Source organism: Myodes glareolus, chromosome 13 (genome assembly GCF_982192425.1).
Source record: "Myodes glareolus chromosome 13, mMyoGla1.1, whole genome shotgun sequence".
Lineage (NCBI taxonomy): Eukaryota > Metazoa > Chordata > Mammalia > Rodentia > Cricetidae > Myodes > Myodes glareolus.
The window spans coordinates 25126791-25144875 of record NC_142038.1 but is presented as its reverse complement, the minus strand read 5'-3'; the positions used below and the strand labels follow the sequence as shown (position 1 = coordinate 25144875).

Here is an 18085-nt window from a genome sequence, read left to right as displayed (position 1 = left end):
CCTCCACAGCCACTGTACAGCACCATTTGGCATGACCACCAAAATGGCTTGGCTTGCGAAGTGCAACCATGAGCGTACCTGAGGTCACCGTCCACTGAGGACGCCACTTTCAATTCATAAAGCAGGAAAAGGTTTAACATATGAGGAAACATTTTTTAAGTAAAAAGAAGAGAGAAGACATCAGCATACCCACCTATTTATTATTAGATACACGCGACCATTGACCTTGGCATGGCTGCGCGATGAGATGGGAGCACAAGGATGCAAGGGGAGACAGGCGGGAGAGAAAGAGGAGACAGTTAGACAGAGGCCATGGAGGAGCCTGTCCCTTAGGCGTTCGGCGAGTGTTTCGTCATCCACACAGATCCTGTGCCTCGAAAAAATGTTCAGGCAGCAAGATTCAGAAGCATCATGAAGTCAGATGCACACAGGAAAAACGCTCAATGACCACATTCCCCTTCTGCCTCCTCCCTCCCATCTCACAGATGTTATTAAAGAGTACCGATGCTTAAATTGAAGACACACATTACCAGAGACAAAACTAGAATCTGAAGGATCAACTTTTGCTCCTTTTTCAGATTTAAAAATGTTCTAATTCAGTCTCTTTTCTTTACAATCTTTAAAACTTAAGCTAAAATGTATTGACGATTTTCTAACATAAATCATAAATAATTTGTAATGATATCAAAGTAATTTAAGTGGCTCTTGAAAAATTATTACTACATAAAGTGTATTATTGTTCTGTCATGTTGGTAAGTAAAATGATATTTCTGAGGTTGCCTACTGAGAAATTATAACAGTTTTTCTTATGCATGCATATAAATTCTTTTTGTAATTCTAACTATAATTTCTGAAAGGTTAAACACAGCAAATTCTATTTCATCTGCAAGTGTTCTTTGCCTATACTGGATATGCTCACACACACACACACACACACACACACACACACACACACACACACACACCAGAGTTGTACAAGACAGCAAAAGGACAACAGGACACCAGTGGAAACAATAGTGCTGAAACCAACTTAATAAGAGCCCATTATTCCCCATCTGCAACCAGTTTTTTTTCACAAAACTAACAAAGCAAAAAGGTAAGAGAAAGCTAGTAGGGAAGTCGACCCCAACTCTGAACTTACTTATTTTCCCTCACCATTGGGCTCTAAATGCAGTCAGTGATTAGAACTCAGGACAAAAATTTACTGGGAGGTGAAAATTATCAGTTAGAAAAATATATAATCAGAGAGAATTTTAAAAAGATGATGTACACACCAAATATTTAAATTCAACTTTTGTGACTTTCCTAGAACACTCTTACAGAAAACTTCATAACACCAAGGCTATTTAATTTCTGTAAGGACCTAGAAAACAAATTTTGTTTTCAGATCTGAAAGGGAAATCCCAAGGAACTCTTCAACACTTCCCCTTTTCTCATGCTCCTAAGTTTTCTTGGAAAAGTCGCCACTAAAGGAAGGCTCAGGGCTGAGCCACAGGCAGGAAGAAAGGGAGTGGTGATCTCAAAGAGGCTGAATCATTTAGGGCTGCCTTCTCTTACTGGTTGACAGGTCAGTATTGTATTGCTGTAGTTGTAGAAAGTAGACAGCATATATGTGTCACGGGAAGTAACAGGCCCGACAGTACACTTGTCCTTTAAGGGAACTCTGGGCTAAATTCAAGTTTCACATACACACTCAGTTTAAATCTTTTTTTAGGCGGTGTCTTGGTTAGGTTTACTATTGCTGTGAAGAAACACCGTGAGCAAAAGCAACTTGGGGAGGAAAGGGTTCATTTCCCTCACTGTTCCACATTCACTGTTCATCATTAAAAGCAATGTGAACAGGAACTCAAGCAGGGCAGGAACCTGGAGGCAGGAGCTGATGCAGAGGCCATGGAGGGAAGCTGCTTAACTGGCTCCCCATGGTTTTCTCAGCCTGTTTTCTTATAACCCAGGACCACTTACGTGGGATGACCCCACCCACAATGGCGTGGGCCTTCCCTCATCAATTACAAATTAAGAAAGCGCCCTCCAGACTTGCCTGCAGAATGATCTTATGAAGCATTTACTCAGTTGATGCTTCCTCCTCTCCGATGACTAGCTTGGGTCAAGTAGACAAAAAACAGCCAACACAGGTAGGTGACTAGTCTGGTAAAAGCTTCGTTGAGCCTTTTGTCTTCCATAAAACTGTGGTTCTGAAAACACTTACTCTTCTCTACAAATTATATCCTATATCCTATTTGACGATATATCAGAAAACCCAGACACATGGCAATGAGACACATGTCACTATTAAGTGACAGAAAGATTCTACAAACAAGAAGAAATTTTAAAGAGAAGAAAATACTCATTGAAGGGAAGAGAGCGCTTTAGGAACAAAAAGAATTATAAGTCATCATTAGCAATGATCAACAGTTAAATCTCACAAATGTAAGAGTTCTCCATCCTCCCCCCATTTTTGTTTATTTGGCTTTTGTTTGTTTATTTGTTTTAATTCACTTTGTAGTCTAGTTTGGCCTTGAATTGGTGGCTACACATCCTCCTTTGTCAACCTTCCCAGTGATGGGATTACAGGCAGGTGTCACCCACGTCAAGCCTAAAACCTATTTCTAAATTATTTGAAAATGACTTTTGAAGATTTGCTAAGTATACTTAAATTAAGCATGCATATTATCAGAATTCAATAGTAAATAGTTTTTAGCTGTAGGCATCATAGCAACATCAAAGAACATCAAGTCGTAATTTTTTCTGATAATTGACAAGTGTCACTGATGATCATTTTCCCTCCATCAAGCTGTCTGTGAAATCCCTTGAGTTCTAACGACTACTCAGTGTCGCGTACTGACTATCACTGAAGGAAGAAGGAGTGACAGGGGACAGTTTCTGTTGCCCACCCTATCCCCACGGGGTAAATTCTCAAAGGGCATCTTGTGACTCTGCTGCCTGGGACACACACACACACACACACACACACACACACACACACACACACACACACACCAGTGAGAAATTCAAGCTTGAAAGTCCAAGTGAGAGTGCTGGATTTGGCTTTCCACTGAAGCCGGGGTACCAGCGCAGATGGGAGACGCCGCCCCTTTGACTTGCTCACCTGTAGATAGTGGCGTCTTCTTTGCTGGGAATAGACTTGAGGTCTGTGAGTTCCAGGAACCGGTCATGGAAGTAGTGGAGGTGGAGGATGCACACCAGAAGAAAGGAAGTGGGGATAAAAATGCGTGTGAACAGCTCCGCTACAGTGAACTGCTTCAGGCCGAGATCCTCAAGCCTGTGAAGGAGACAGAACAAAAGCAGGGACCTCTCTGAGGCACTTCCGGCCAGCCTCTCTCACAAACCACAGCAGCCATTCTCTGCCTTGACCACTTATAACTCCTCCCTACTATCTGTACCAATCCAACTAGCTCGTCTTCACAGCAGTCAGTAACCAGTCCCTGTAGACCAATTCAGCAGCTACATCTTTGCCCTTCTCTTGTATTCGAACATGCAGACTCTTCTAATAGTTTTGGGGTCAACGCAACACACATCTCTGGTTTTTCCTACAGCCCCATCTCCTTCTTTGTACTGTACCTAGCAACTGAAATCCATTTGATTCAGTCGGGGTACCTTTTCTTGCGCTCTTCTTGACTGACCTCATCATCCTCCCACGAACTTACCCACCTTTCTGTTGCCAAGACAAAATTGCTGACTAACAGCACCATGACCTCCAATGCAACCAGACCCATATTCCTACTGGAAAGCAGTGGTTCCAGTATTGGCCTTGGCTTCCCTCTTTTCCTTGGCAAAGCCATTCTCCACGCTGGCCTCTCCTGAACCACTCAATGGGGCCAACGTCTGCCTCGTGCGAAGTTTAGCCATCTGAAAGCATCTCTGGTTTCTAGCATACTCCTGCAGGCTTGTTTCACCCCCTAAGTGCCTATGGACCACTCCCCCACCAGCACACACACAACCATTACCTGTCTTCCTTCTCCTCGGTCTGAAGAGGATCCTGTGTTTCTCACAGGACAGTTGCTAAGTGCATGTGGTGTGACTTTGGTCCTGCTCCCCACAAGTCCCATTCCCAAAGAAGCTTCCAAGATTTGAAGAAAATTCCAGCAGGAATAAAATACAAACTGCTTACTGTACCTGGCCTGGACTTTCGTTGTGCCCTCTCACCTCTCTGCTGTCTTCTTGCTCTCAGAGGGGGTACTTTCCTTCATCCCTTCTGTACCCACAACCATTTCTATCCTGCCTTTGGGCCTTTATATTTGCTCTACTTTCTGCCTAGGATGCTCTCCCACATCCTAGACTCAAAATCCCAGTTTTCTCAGAACAGTTTGGCTTCTGCGCACCAGGTAGAATTTAAAGGACCCCTCTCCAAAGAATTGTGAGACCACTATGCCATTTACTTCTCCTGCAGCCCTCCAGCAGCCTAGGGTTTCCTTCACAGATTAATGCATGTTTTAATGCTCTCACACGCATCACAGTAAATTGATCATTTTGGCTTCCCAAGCTTCAATTCCCTTTCTTGTTTCCTATTGTATCCCCGGCACAGGACAAGTATTCAAAAAGCATCTATAATGAATCCGTGTGGTTGTATTTGTCTAATTACATACATCTCTTGGCACCTCCGCATTTTCAAATCAAGACCCAGATATAGCTGGATTTCTAAACTAATCCCAGGGATTTGTAGGAGAAGATCAGAAAGACTAATCTGTTGCATGCGGTTGCGTGCAATCCTGTCACTCTGGGGCAGCAGCTCAGCAGGAATGCCTTTTTCTGTGGCACCAACTACTCCTTAGGGTCTAAGCCTAGACACAGGAAGAGGGAAGTGAACCCAGGAGCCTCCCATAGGCTGGAAAACTATGCGCTGATCCGGGGAGCAGAAGGCAGAACATTTTACAAGGCAGCTGTGTTTTCCACGGGATGAATAACTAAAAATCATCTTTCATTAAAAGGGGGATGAAAAATCTTTCACCGGCCAGCCATCATGAACCCTTTTCTTACATTTCAAGCTCAGATTTTGACAGAGGGAACACAGGAGAAGGGGGCTCTTTAACTTGCCTTTGAAGACCTTACAAACCTTCACAGCATCACGTTTTCCTAAAATTGTGCACTGAGTTTTCAGGAACAATGCGCGCTGGGAGCATCGACACGTGTGCCCCCCTTCCCGCTCCATCCCATCCCAGGCACGGATCCCTTACTTTTCTTTCTTTAAGCCGGTCATGTTTTGCCACAGGCCTGGGAAGTTTTCAAACTGGTAAGTGTATATAAAGATGAGCACCAACATGGTATAAATGACCACCGACATCCAGAAGTACTTCAGAATTTTCCTCCACCATTCATAGTGAACCTGCAAATCAGACAATGGAAAGTAAAGGAAACAAAAGAATACAGAAAAATGACTGGGTAAAAAAGGCTCATATAGGCACCTGGCTTAATTAAGCAAGGCACAGAATACATATAGGAATCTTTGAAGTGAAGTTTATTTTGGTTTTAGGTTTTCTAAGGTTCTTTTGGCAGTGTAGTTGTGTTGCTAGGCGTTAGAACTGCAGCTGAAGTAGCTATAGCTAACTGCGGCTTTGTATAAGTTGCTGGTACCAGCTTCTCCTCCGTGAGTACATGCTTCACAGAGTTCCTAGACAGTATCCAGAAGCCTCTCAACACATGTCATCTCTAGGAGAACAAGTGATGGCAGCCATGACGTTTTTTGTTTTGTTGTTTACAGTAAACTGCACTCATTTTGAAATTCAATATTGTATTTAATGAGCAAAAATGTAAAATACTCATTAGAGGACATTTCTTTCTTCTTGAATACCTTAGAGGTATTCAAGAGTTCATCAATTTATGCTGAGAACATTTTCGAACTCTCATTATCACATCTAAAGAAGTCTTGTTATGGTGATTGTCAGGTATTCTGTTGGATGCCTGAAAGAATACTGTAGTTACTCTAGCCTGTGTCCTTGGGCTCCCTTCTCAAATCAGGTCAAACAAAGTCTGTGAAGAGGCCAACTCATTTGAATATCATTAGTTTATACTACCAAAGCACGCTCTCTCTCTCTCTCTCTCTCTCTCTCTCTCTCTCTCACACACACACACACACACACACACACACACACAGACGTACAAACCACTTCCTGATCCCAAAACCTGCAATATGAGCAAACTAGAGAATCTTTAATTACTTAAGGTTATGCACACATTGTTCCTAAATTAATAAATGTTAAAAATATGATCTAAAGACAGTTTTCCAATCAATGCATTTTGGAAAACTTAGAAATTTTTAAGTTTTAAAGATTTTAAAATAAAAATGTCTAAATTAGTTCTAGTTTTATCCCTACCATGGGTTTTTCACTTTTAAGCGCAGAAGATGACACTGGATAACAGATGTGTAACCTCTAACATGAAGGACCGTAGCTTCAGAATGGCTGTTTCCACTGCATGGGAGTTCATTAAGATGTATAGACTTTGATTTTTTTTAATATTGGTATTTTTTTTTGCTGGTTCTCTTCCATAAAGTTTATAAATATTATTCAACGGTTTGAACTATCAGTTATAGAATAAATGATTGATATACTTAAATACCTACAAGATTATTTTAAATATATTGCTGTGGGCTATAAACACTGATCAAATAAAAATTTTTTAAACAGTGAGAGAATCCATTGATTCTAAGTCATTCTTGACTTTAGGATTCTGAGTGTCATCATTTTCTAGAATGTGGTTATCTTTAAGAGAGAACTCATCTCTACTCACAGATCACGTGTGAGAACTAAAACCTTGGGCATATAATGCTTACCTACCTGGTACAAGGCCACACAGAACAGGAACAGCACCATGTAGATGATTTTGTACATGACGATTTTCCCCTCAAAGCTGACGAAAAAGAACATGCCCCCGCACACGTAGATCCAGTATTTAGTGAACAGGGCCACCACCAGATTGCCTAACACCTTCATGATATCCTGGTCATCATCTTCCTCCACTTCCTCCTCCTCTTCCTTCTTTAGCTCATGCCGTTCTTCCTTTATTTCCTCTTCCCCTTCTGCCTTCTCTGGGGCCTCTCCTTCTACTTGTATATCTTGGAGTTCCTCATCGTCTAAACAGAAGACCATGTCGTTAGTCCTGGCTACAGCCATGCTTTGGCTCCGGGTGATGTATGTGGGCGTGGAAGCATGTGTTTTCTGAGTTATTAAATGACTTTAGATGACTCTAAAATATAAGACAACTAACTGATAGGTTTTTTTTTTCTAACTTTCTTAAAATGGAGTATAGAAAAGAGTATTGTATGCTAATCTCTTTGTAGCCCTTTTGACATTTTCAGTATCGAGGGTCAGACAGTGGAAAGATGAAGTGTAACAATAGTCAAAATCACACTGTGAGGCCATTTCTGATTCTATTTGTTTCATGAAAATAGACAGAAACATAAGCAGGGCAAGAATGCAACCGATGCTAGCTGTCTTAACCCAAAGACTGAACTAACTAAAAGCATAAGAGTTAAGGCCAAATACAATTTCCTTTAAGTTTAAATTGTAAATATTATTAAGATAAGCTTAAAATAATTTAACAGCTTGGTATGAAAGGAAAATCTTGTCTTCATTTAAACTCTGCTGGTATCTAGGAATTTGTGTCAAAGCTCCCTGCACTGTCTTTCCAAAGCTACCTACACTTGAATAATTTATTTAAGAAACCAGTGGCTTCCCAGAGTGAGGGAACTACAACTGAATTGGGGGTTAGATTGTTTATACTAAATTAACCATTCTTTACTAAAATTGAGGAGTTAATCATTGTGCTGGATAGACAAGCTCAGAGAGGCCACATTTAAATCTTAGGGAGTACGGTTCCTGAAAGAAGGATCAAAGTTAAGTTAACAACTAAACAAACAACATTTGCTGGTCTGTGCTGTGTGTGTGTGTGTGTGTGTGTGTGTGTGTGTGTGTGTGTGTTTACTGCATTAGGGTTGCTGACCCATCTTTTCCAAGTACTGATGCTACTTAGCTTTACATAGTGCTACTTCTTCTTTTTTTTATTTTTTAAAAAAAATTAGTTTATTTGTGTGTGTGTGTGTGTGTGTGTGTGTGTGTGTGTGTGTGACAGAGGAGAATATGTGTGCATGAAAGCAGATGCTGGTAGGGGCCAGAAGAGGGCAGCAGATCCCCCAAGAGCTGGAGTGACAGTTAAGAGTTGCCTAATGTGGGTGCTGGGAATGGAACCCACATCCTCTGCGCAAGCCGAATGTATTTTTAACCACTGAGCCATCTTTCCAGTCCCCATACCTCTTTAATATCATCTAACCCATTTTATAAACAATAAACATCCTTATTCATCTGCCTGGGGAATTAGAAAGCAAGTTCTCATTGATTTGTCTACCTGTACAGAAAGACTAAATCTAAAGACACCGTGAATAAATCACTACCTCTCCCTTGCTCCCCAAGCCCGCTTCGTTTCTTTCCTATCTTTAAACAGCCAAGAATTTAAATCCAAAGATTTAAGTTAATTTATTGGTCCCAATTCTCACTAGAAGTATGTCTTCAGAGAAATTTTCTCTGATATTTGGTGTTGTCTTCCATTGGGAGTCACCTCTTTGAAAGTCAAACAACACAGGTAGTTCCTATGGGCTCACACGTACGCTCTAAACGTTTCTTTCTGTCTGTAGAGGTTAGAAGAGGCATTTGGTCTCCTGAGCTTCCATGTTTGTGAGCTACCCCATGGTGCTGGGAATCGAACTTGTGCCCTCTAGAAGAGCAGCCAGTCCCCCACTTACCCCTCTCCTCAAGTTCTTGACTTCCAATTTTGACTTCAGACAGAAGCGCCTCTTTTTCCTGAAGGGCCTTTTGCTCTGTGAGGTGCTGCCTCAGAAGCAGCCAAAATGTGATGGTGAAGAGAATCTGAAAGCAGAACAGGGAGGTGGGGACTCAGCAATGTCGGCAGTGCATTCTCCCTGTGGCCGCGGGGACACAGTGCACACGTCTTTCTGCACGTGAGCGTCACTCACAGGCTATGATCATGTGGAGCACTGTTCAAGGCACCGGGAAGACGAACAATTTCAAGGTAACAAGAAACCAATATCAGCGAATGGACTCCTTCAAGGTCAGTGTCAGAGACTGACTTCCTCCTGACAGCCAGCCCCCGAGAGAGTTTGGTGTGTCTTGTATGACACTCCTTTGACTCTTCGGTATTCCTTATTTGGAAGATCCCACAGATATGGAAAAGAGTTTTTCATGTCATACCAGCTTGTTATTCCTGTTCATCTTCTCAGTGCCTGAGGAAAGAATTCTAAGCCGACGCATGTCTATGTTGACATTCTCTTGTGGCTGGGGATAAACTCCTGATATAGGAGATCCTTCCTCTAGAGAATATGCTGTCTAGATCATAGCAGGGACATTTTTTGGCTTTGATAATAGTGTTATTGAAATACAATTCACATACCACACAACTTACTCATTTCAAGAGAGTACGTTTCAAAGACTGTGGTATATATATATATATATATATATATATATATATATATATATATACATACATATATATATATATATATATATATATATATATATATATATATACATACATATATATATACACACATAGGTAGGCTAGATACTTAGGATGCATGAGGCTCTGGAGAAGAGTCCAAGAATCTGTCTACTTAGCGGGTTTCAGTCCACTTCCAGGGTCGCACAACAGTTACTGCAATCTATTTTGATGTCTTTTCATTGCCTCCCAAAGCAGCACAGTTTCTGTCATTCCTTTATTTCATATATCAGTTCTAGCCAATGATTAATTTATTTCTTGTCTGTGCTTACCTACAGATATGTGAACATTTAAGTAGAGAGAATTATGTAATGCATACTCTTTTGTAAATGATGTACTTATTTAGTGTCGTAGGTTTAATAACATTATAATGTGTATACAGTTCTTCATTCCTTTTTTTTTTTTTTTGCTAGGGACCAGCATATTATTTTATAAAGATGCAAGCATTTGCTTACGTACTCATCGGTTGAGGACATTTAAGTTGCTTGCTTGGCTACAATGGCTAACAACTACTATCAACATTTATATCATTTTCCCATGTCTCTTTGTTTCCACCTGTCTCGGGACATTATATAAAGCTACGCCTGGCACTGCCCATCCGTGCTGCGTGTTTAACTTTTGGAGGAATCGACAAACATATATTTTCCAAAGTTGCTACACCAACTTCCACCCCTGCCAGCAGTGTGTGATAGTCCCAGTGTCTTGGTAACATTTGTCTGTTTTTGCTGATTCTGGACCTCTTAGTGGACGGACGTGACGTGATATCTTGGGGTCCAGAAAAGGTTTTCAGTAAATATTTGCCAAAACGGAAAGAAAAGAAAAGAATTTAGGATCTAGGATTGAGGCGGCGCCGCTTGGCATCTTTACTCACGTGACAAAGTCACCTCTGCCAATCATCATTCGCCTTCAACTAAAACCTGTGATTGTAAACCCTGACAACCATGCAGAGACAAATGAAGCCAAGCGTTGGAGGACTAGTGCAAAACTTGGCATTACATTTTTGGAAGTCTCTACTACATACACTGTAGCCAAGAACTGAGAAAGAAACCTGTATAGCTAACGTATAGTCAGAGGTTAGAGACAGTTAGAAGCATATGGGGTCTTTCCTGAAGGAAAGAATTTGAGAGTGGCTGGGACCAAGAGTCCGACTTTGGCACTGCGGCAAACCACTTCAGTCCAGATGTTCTGGGGTGCAGCAGTGAGAAGGTTGGAGGCCACATTCTTTGCTTCCTCATTTTGTGTCTCGCTCACAGCTATACTCTAGATGACATGCTGCTAGCCAGTAGGATGCATTTATTTATCTATTTATTTATTGTTCACCTGCTCAGTTATTTAGCAGAACTGGTGACTGCACTCAAGGCTCTGGATGCTCTCGACCACTGAGCTATATTCCACCCCATCATAGCTTTTCATTTTGAGACAAGATCTCACCAAGGTCCTCACAAGGACCTTGGTCTCATTCTGTAGCGATGACAAATTTGAGATTCTTCTGCCTTGGCCTCTTGAGCTGGTGGGTTTACAGGCCTGGGCCACCTGACTTGGTAATCTTGTGTTTTGATGACTATCATCACGTGGGAGCTTTGGTAAGTTAGCAGTTATCTAAATGGAGACCCTTGTCTACAACAAGTTGTCTTTCAAAACAGTTATAGTTTCATTTCTGCTGCTAGAATGTTCTTAGACCATAAACAGGAAAATATAATCCACAATAAGGTATTACCTCCAGTGGCATATGCAAAGAAGCTGAATTTTACAAACTGCTAAGCTGTCAAACAATTCTGCAGGTTCTCCATATAGTTTATGTTGCATTTTCTATTTCACGTTGTATAATCCTATTTCCACATCTACCGATGCAGGAGAAACTGGGAGTAACACAGCTGGTGCTATGAAAAATTTACTAAAATAAACCTAGGAGATGCTGAGTCACACAAACTATGCATAATGACTATAATTGTTTAATAGAAAGTCTGTCATTTCTAAGTCAAAACTAAAAGCGTGTGGCCATCCATGCTGTGCCAGTCACACTAGATGGGCTTTTTATCCCAGCCACGCAGGAGGTTGAAGAGGGATTGTCAGTCAGTTCAAGCCTCGCCTGTGCACCTGAGCAATGGTAGGACCCAGACACAAAATGTAAGCGAAACAGGGACCAGAGATGGTAGGCTAATGGGGAGATCATTGGGGCTATTTTCCAGTTCTGAACAAAAAGAAAGGTGTCTGGATCTCCCATATTTTTATTTCCCAATCATTTAGAGGCTACTTTTGTGAAAATTTGTTTGCGGTGATTATGATCACCACTACTGATCTTTCTTCCCTGTCTCTTCATTCATTTACCTTTGAAGCAAGCTCTCCTGGCTCCTTCTTTTCTAGGAATCCTGGGACCTTCTTAATTTCAGGAAGTTCAAAGCTCCAGATGTACTGCAATACCAGCAGCAGATTTGCATAGACAACCATGAAAGGCGAGCTGATCATGGCGTATTTCCTCCTGTTGCGTATCATCCAAAGGGTGCATGACCAAATCAACAGCACGAACGTCAGCCAGCTGTGGTAGGTGATGCTCCAGGCCTGCAGAGCCATGGGGACAAAGGGCAGCTGTCAGCGTACAAGAAACTCTAGGGAGTTCCAAGTTCTCTATACAGAAAAGGTAGTAGTATTTAGATGAAGGGAGAGTAGAGAGATCCCAGCACAGGGAAGGGAGGAGAGGTGGAGAGAGGGCTGAACGTGACCTTAGCTTTGTGCTTCTCTTAGGGCAGTCAAAGGCCTTTCGCCCAAATCTCTTTATCTTTACCCTACTTTGCGATATGAAAGCAACTTTACTTTCCCCAGTAATGTGGAGTTGGTTCATGAATGAGTGTGGGCTACAGCTGGTTGAGAAATGGGAATTTTGAGGACCCGAAGTTGAGATTAAACATTCATGTCAAGTAGGCACACATGATAGAAACTAGATGTTTTACTTTAAAAAGCTGCATGTTAGGTATCTAAAATAAACAGCAGGGGCAAAGACTGACCTCAGCTTCTGTCCTATATGTACAGGTCAGATCCTATGGACAAATGATGTCTTTTCCTTGTTGCCACAATGTTCTCACAGATTTAGGGGTGTTATCTTAGTGCCAGCTGGCAGAGCAACTGCCAATCAGACTCAGGGATACTATTAATGCCCGGAAACCTGCTACCTGATTCCGGACTCTCTCACCCTGCACTCTTTCATGAAAAGGCCCTTTGAAAAGTGTTCTGGATATGGCTGAGGCTAACTGAAGTCAATCCAATTCCTAAACACCAGGAATTACCAAAATAATCCTCAAGCCCTGGAGGTATTAACAGTTTGTTTTGACTCTGGAAACCAGACAAGAATGAACAGAAATGAAGCCCAAACAGGACACACATCTCCTCTCAGCAATTTGAAATAAAGCACAAATTGCTTTATAAGTGAATGTTATTTTTATTGTTTAGAATAAATTAGGGATAAAACCTGTTTTTATTTAAGTTATTTTAGTATGATGGCTTCTACTGTCTGGATTATTTTCATGACAACATTATTCTTTAGAAACAGTATAATTCCTCCAAATAAATAAGGATACTATGCTTCTCAAAACAAATCCTCTCTTCCAAGACAGTTTGTCTTAAGGAAAGGAGGGGTTAGAGCATCCTTTATCTTCCACTTTGAAGCTGGAGGTGGAGATTTTAGGGTAGAGAGCTGAGGTTGCATAAATAGAAAGTTTGCAAAGCAGCTCTTGAGAACCATGATGGCTGGGTGCTTGTCCCAGGAAGAATGCGACCATAGCAAATAACGGATAAATTTTCATCCAAATCGGAGAGAAATAAAAGCAGCTCACATCAGCCTTAAATACCCTTAATAGCTTCTAGAAACACTACCCCTGTGTCCTCTTAAGTTTGCAAAACAGGAGCCAGTTGAACCTGATAAGCTAATCTGAGACAAACACATTAACATTTGAAAAGAAGATAAGTGAAGACAATAAAATTTTGGAATCTATAACATAAAAAGATCCCATGAAAAATTAACATATCCAGAAATGTCTGTCATGGCTTAGGGAAGGCTGATGCCCCTACCCTGGTTAGAGGCTTGGGGTCTGTACCTACTGTGCCCTGTAGGCCATTATACGTACTTACCATCATAGCGATGAGGGCACAGATGTAACTTTGCTTCATAATGAACTGGAACACCGTGACCATGGCATGAATTCTCACACTCCTCTTTTCCTCCTGGCTCCCTTCTCCCTCGGAGCCTTCTTTCTTGTCCTCATCTTCCTCTTTCTTTTCTAGATAGACAAACACTTCATATGACTACGTATGCATGTAGTTGACTGATGTGGGAATTCCCTCTGTAGGCTATGAGTATGTTTTATTACTATTGGTTAATAAAAAAAAAGTTGCTTTAGCCTGTGACAGTGCAGACTATAGCACAGTGGAAAATCCAGCAGAGATAGAGAAGGAAAAAAGGCAGAGTCAAGCAGATGCCATGTAGCCACCCAAGAAGCAAGGGTAACAAACCATAAGCCTCATGGTAAAATATAAAATACTAGAAATGGGTTAATTTAAGATATAAGAGCTAGCTAGGAATATGCTTGAGCCACTGGCCAAACAGTGTTGTCATTAATATAGTTTTTGTGTGATTATTTGGGTCGGGGTGGCTGGGAAGTGAAAAGCAGTCTCTCTTTACAGTTGACATCTCTCACAAAGTCACCTTCCACACTACGTCATGTGTGTGGTTTGGCCAGAGTCTTCCGAGCTAGGAAGTGTTTCCAACTAATATGGTCTCTAGAAGAGAAACAGATGCAGTGAGTTCTGCTTAATGGAGATAAGGGCCCAGGAATGCTGAGCAGGAAAGTTCCACTGAAGGAAGTAGAGAGAGTTCCCTCTAAGATGATCTCAACGATTCCATCCTCTGGTATTCTTGACTTGTATATCTTGCCTCTTGAATAGAACTATCTAGAAGAGATGGACTGTCACTTCCCAGAATCAGGTTTTCTATTTTGTTTTTTGTTTGTTTTGGTGTTGGGGAATGGACCTAAGGCTCCATGTAAGCTAGAAAAATGTCTGTCACTGAGCTACATTCTCAGCCCAACCAGATTCAGTTGGAAAGGAATGTGGCGTTCACTCCTGGAATCTTCTCTCGACCAACCACTGTCTTGCTTTTAGAGAGAAACCAGCTACGGTGTTGTAACTTCCCAATGCAGGGACTGAGGCAGTCAGGACCTGACGTGTCCAGCTGGCCATCAGTTGGCAAGTCTCGGGTCAGCAGCAGCTGAAAAGCAGGGTTAGAGGAAGATTCTGCCCCAGTCAGGCCTCCAGATGAGAAGGTAGCCTCAGCCTTAAGAATGACCAGAACTAGATGATGGACCTTAAGCCAGAGGATCCGGCCTTGTGACACCAGACACCTGACCCAGAGAGACTGTATAGTACTGAATATTGATCTACATCAGCTCCTTTTGACTTTTAATAAGGTATAACAGCTATACCACGTGAGGCAGAACAAACTATTCACAGAACAGTGATGACTCAGTTTCTTCTGCACTGGCTGCAGTCAGGTTTTGGGGCAACAATCCAGTGTCTCTAAATTCTGCAACATTATGGTTGGACGAGACTAAGGTTTAAAGTAAAATTCATGAATCATGCCCAGCAAGAAAAGATACAACAAATGGATATGAGAATTACCAGCATGCCAAGACCTTGGTATGGTGTGTGTGTATATGTGTGTGCGTGTGTGCATGTGTGTATGTATGTGTGTGTGTGTATGTGTGTGTGTGTGTGTGTGTAAGAGAGAGAAAGAGAGAGAGAGAGAGAGAGAGAGAGAGAGAGAGAGAGAGAGAGAGAGAATGAGTGTGTGGTGTGGAATGGCAGTCACTTCTCTGCCAGGACCTTCATAGGTTTAACCGTAGTGTTGGCCCCTCCTCTGTGTGGTCCTTCCTAAAGTGAGCCACACACTCCTGAACCTGACTTTGTATCCCCTGAGAGACTCCGACTCTGACTAGGTATCTCCCGTCCTGAATACTGTATGGTTTGGATTTAAAAGTTCTTCTCTGCGGTCTAGAGATATTCTGCTTCCTGGGTTTCAGCATGTAGTTCCACGACATCTGCTCTGGGCTGCTAGAGAGAGAGAGCATCAGCAGCCAGAAGAGCAGGGTTTGTCTCTGAATGGCCTCTTACCACTGCGCTGGTGGTTAATAAGGGGGGTTGTTTCCCCTGGTCTCTCCTCCTCTCACTGCCGTCAGCAATGATTGTCCCCTTCCTCTGCCCCCTACCTTTAAAAGTGTCTGTTACTGGGTACCGTGCCAATGTTCTGAGGCTCCCTGTTTGATGCTATGGCTCCCCTCACCAGGGGTGGGGGTAAATCATCCAGCCTTCTCTTATTTTTAGTGTAGTTAAAAAAAGCATCTTCTTTAAAAATATTCTAAAAGATTAACTAGAAAAACTTTCAGTCTTCACATTAGCTAATAGAAAAACCAGCATATGGATAGATACATCCCCCCCACACATATGTATGTAGGTGTGTGTGTGTGTGTGTATAAAACACTTACACATAGGTTGAATGCCATAAAAAGTTAACATGTTGCCAGGTGAAGTTTCTCATGTTTGCAATCACAGCATGTGGGAAATGCAGGCAAGGGAATTACTCAAGTCTGAGGCCAGCCCGATGTGTATGCAGGCCAGGCAGGGCTGCTCAGCAAGAACCTGTTTCACAAATGTTAGCAGGCTCAAATTCTTTTTTTTTTTCTCACATTTTATTTTTCAAGGTCCCCCGTCCCTCCTGCCACTTATTTTGTGTGCAAGAGTCACACGTGAATCAAAGTGTACTGGTGTAAACGGAGCACTAAGAAAACAGGCTTGATGTTCCAGGTCATGGATGGCAATATCCCTGCTTAAAAACAGAGGCTGCTGGGAAGCAGAGAACCAAATTACACAGGAAACAACAGGAAGTGGCGGCAACTTTACAAATGATAGAGAGTGGAGCCCAGCCCTGAGCGAGTCTGTTCACTCCCCTGGAGGCCTTACCTGAGGATTCCTCCGAGGGCTCCCATCGGTACTGGGGAGTAGTATACAGCTCAGTCTTGGCAGGACCATTCTCTAGGGGTAGGCTGGGGTGGATGGTGTGGTAGTCCACAGGGTTGCCATTCACGGTCACCAGCAGGCCCTGCCGGAGGAGCAGGAAAGAGGACAGCAGTGATTACGGTCTGGCCTCTCGGCAGTCACTCCTCTGCCTTCCTCCACACATAACCCAGGATGAAAAGCTGATTAGTGGCTGAACCATTTGATAAATCTCCAAATATTTTTATCAAGATGGACCCTGTGTGCTCCACAGACTAGTAGAGTAAAATGCATCCCCAATCTTTCTGTCCTTCTGCCACAAACCAGGGGACAGTCTTTGACCTCACTATAATGCAAACTCCTGTAAAAGGCTTGTGGAGCCCACCCTGACTGAGGTCTACTCTCTCTATGGCAATCTTCCAACCATCTGGCTATGTAGTGCTCCATACCTTCCCCGGGGCTCCACCCTCATCTTGTTCCAGACCCCACTTGCTTTACACAGGGCTAAGCAAATGTTCTTCAGGTCTCGGGTGAGACATTCCAGCTGCAGGGCTACGGTACATTAAGTGCAAATACTTGGGCATTCTTTTCCTCCCATTTCTCTAGATTATGTATTTGAGATAAATATAAATAAACAGATAGGCAATACCTCCCATTTATGTAATAATTAGCACAACTATGGATGGGGATGTTTTAAAGTCAGGCAAGTCAATAGGGCTAGGAATGCTAACTTGGTCAGTACGGTGCCTGCTTGTCAAGAACAGGGACCTGAATTTGATTCCACAATCTACGCAAAGAAAGGCAGGCATGGTAGTCTTTGTAGTATTGTAATCTTTGTAGTCTCAGAGCTAGGGAGACAAAAAAAAAAAAACAACTCACTGACCAGTTGACAGAGACTACAGAGACTAAAGAAAGGTCCAGGTCAGTGAGAACACTGCTTTAGAAAACAGCAGTTGGGGGACAGCTCCTGAGGAATGGCACCCAAGGTTGTCCTCTGGCTTCCATACTCGTACACACACATGCACATTTACCTACACACACATATGCACCTACACATATGTGTGCACTCCCAGATACACAAACAGGTACACATATGCACACACATATGCCTACACACAAAACAACAATGCTCCAAATAGGGCTTTTTCGAGGTATAAATACGTTTTGCATATTCTAATCAGTCTATCATATCACATGCGTCAGAATTTTTAGAGTAATAAATCCGATATGGTTTCTGGAAAAAAAATTGAAAAGTTTATGGAAATTTACAGGTAGCTCAAATATAATTAGAGGCTCTAACTCCACTTGCCGCTTCGAAGTCACTTACATAAGCATAAATGACAATTCTAAGGATATACTAACATCAGATGGTTTGTAGTCATCTTGGGTCATGGATAAAAGCTGCAAAAGGCAAGGTGGGACAGCGTGTTAATGGTAAGCTCAAAGCAGTTGAAAGCATATCTTCATTTGTACATGTTCCTATATGTAAACCCAACCTCTCCCTAGCGGGACGCTAGTATGTTAG

The 18085-nt window shown here is 42.2% G+C and overlaps 1 protein-coding gene across 7 annotated transcripts in view; it reads right to left on the bottom strand.

Annotated features, from left to right (window-relative positions):
- The window catches only part of Piezo2 (piezo type mechanosensitive ion channel component 2), a 373285-nt gene that overhangs the window by 88688 nt on the left and 266512 nt on the right, over nucleotides 1–18085 (bottom strand). For 6 of the 7 annotated variants that reach the window (XM_087896005.1, XM_087895998.1, XM_087896002.1 and 3 more), the window contains 8 exons: nucleotides 17923–17961; nucleotides 16528–16666; nucleotides 13645–13793; nucleotides 11851–12081; nucleotides 8753–8876; nucleotides 6792–7087; nucleotides 5193–5341; nucleotides 3107–3280 (listed from right to left, as the gene is read on the bottom strand). In XM_087896005.1, the coding sequence (XP_087752131.1) occupies nucleotides 3107–3280; nucleotides 5193–5341; nucleotides 6792–7087; nucleotides 8753–8876; nucleotides 11851–12081; nucleotides 13645–13793; nucleotides 16528–16666; nucleotides 17923–17961 (1301 nt within the window). The remainder of the gene's footprint in view (nucleotides 1–3106; nucleotides 3281–5192; nucleotides 5342–6791; nucleotides 7088–8752; nucleotides 8877–11850; nucleotides 12082–13644; nucleotides 13794–16527; nucleotides 16667–17922; nucleotides 17962–18085) is intronic. The other variant, XM_087895999.1, reaches the window with a different exon arrangement.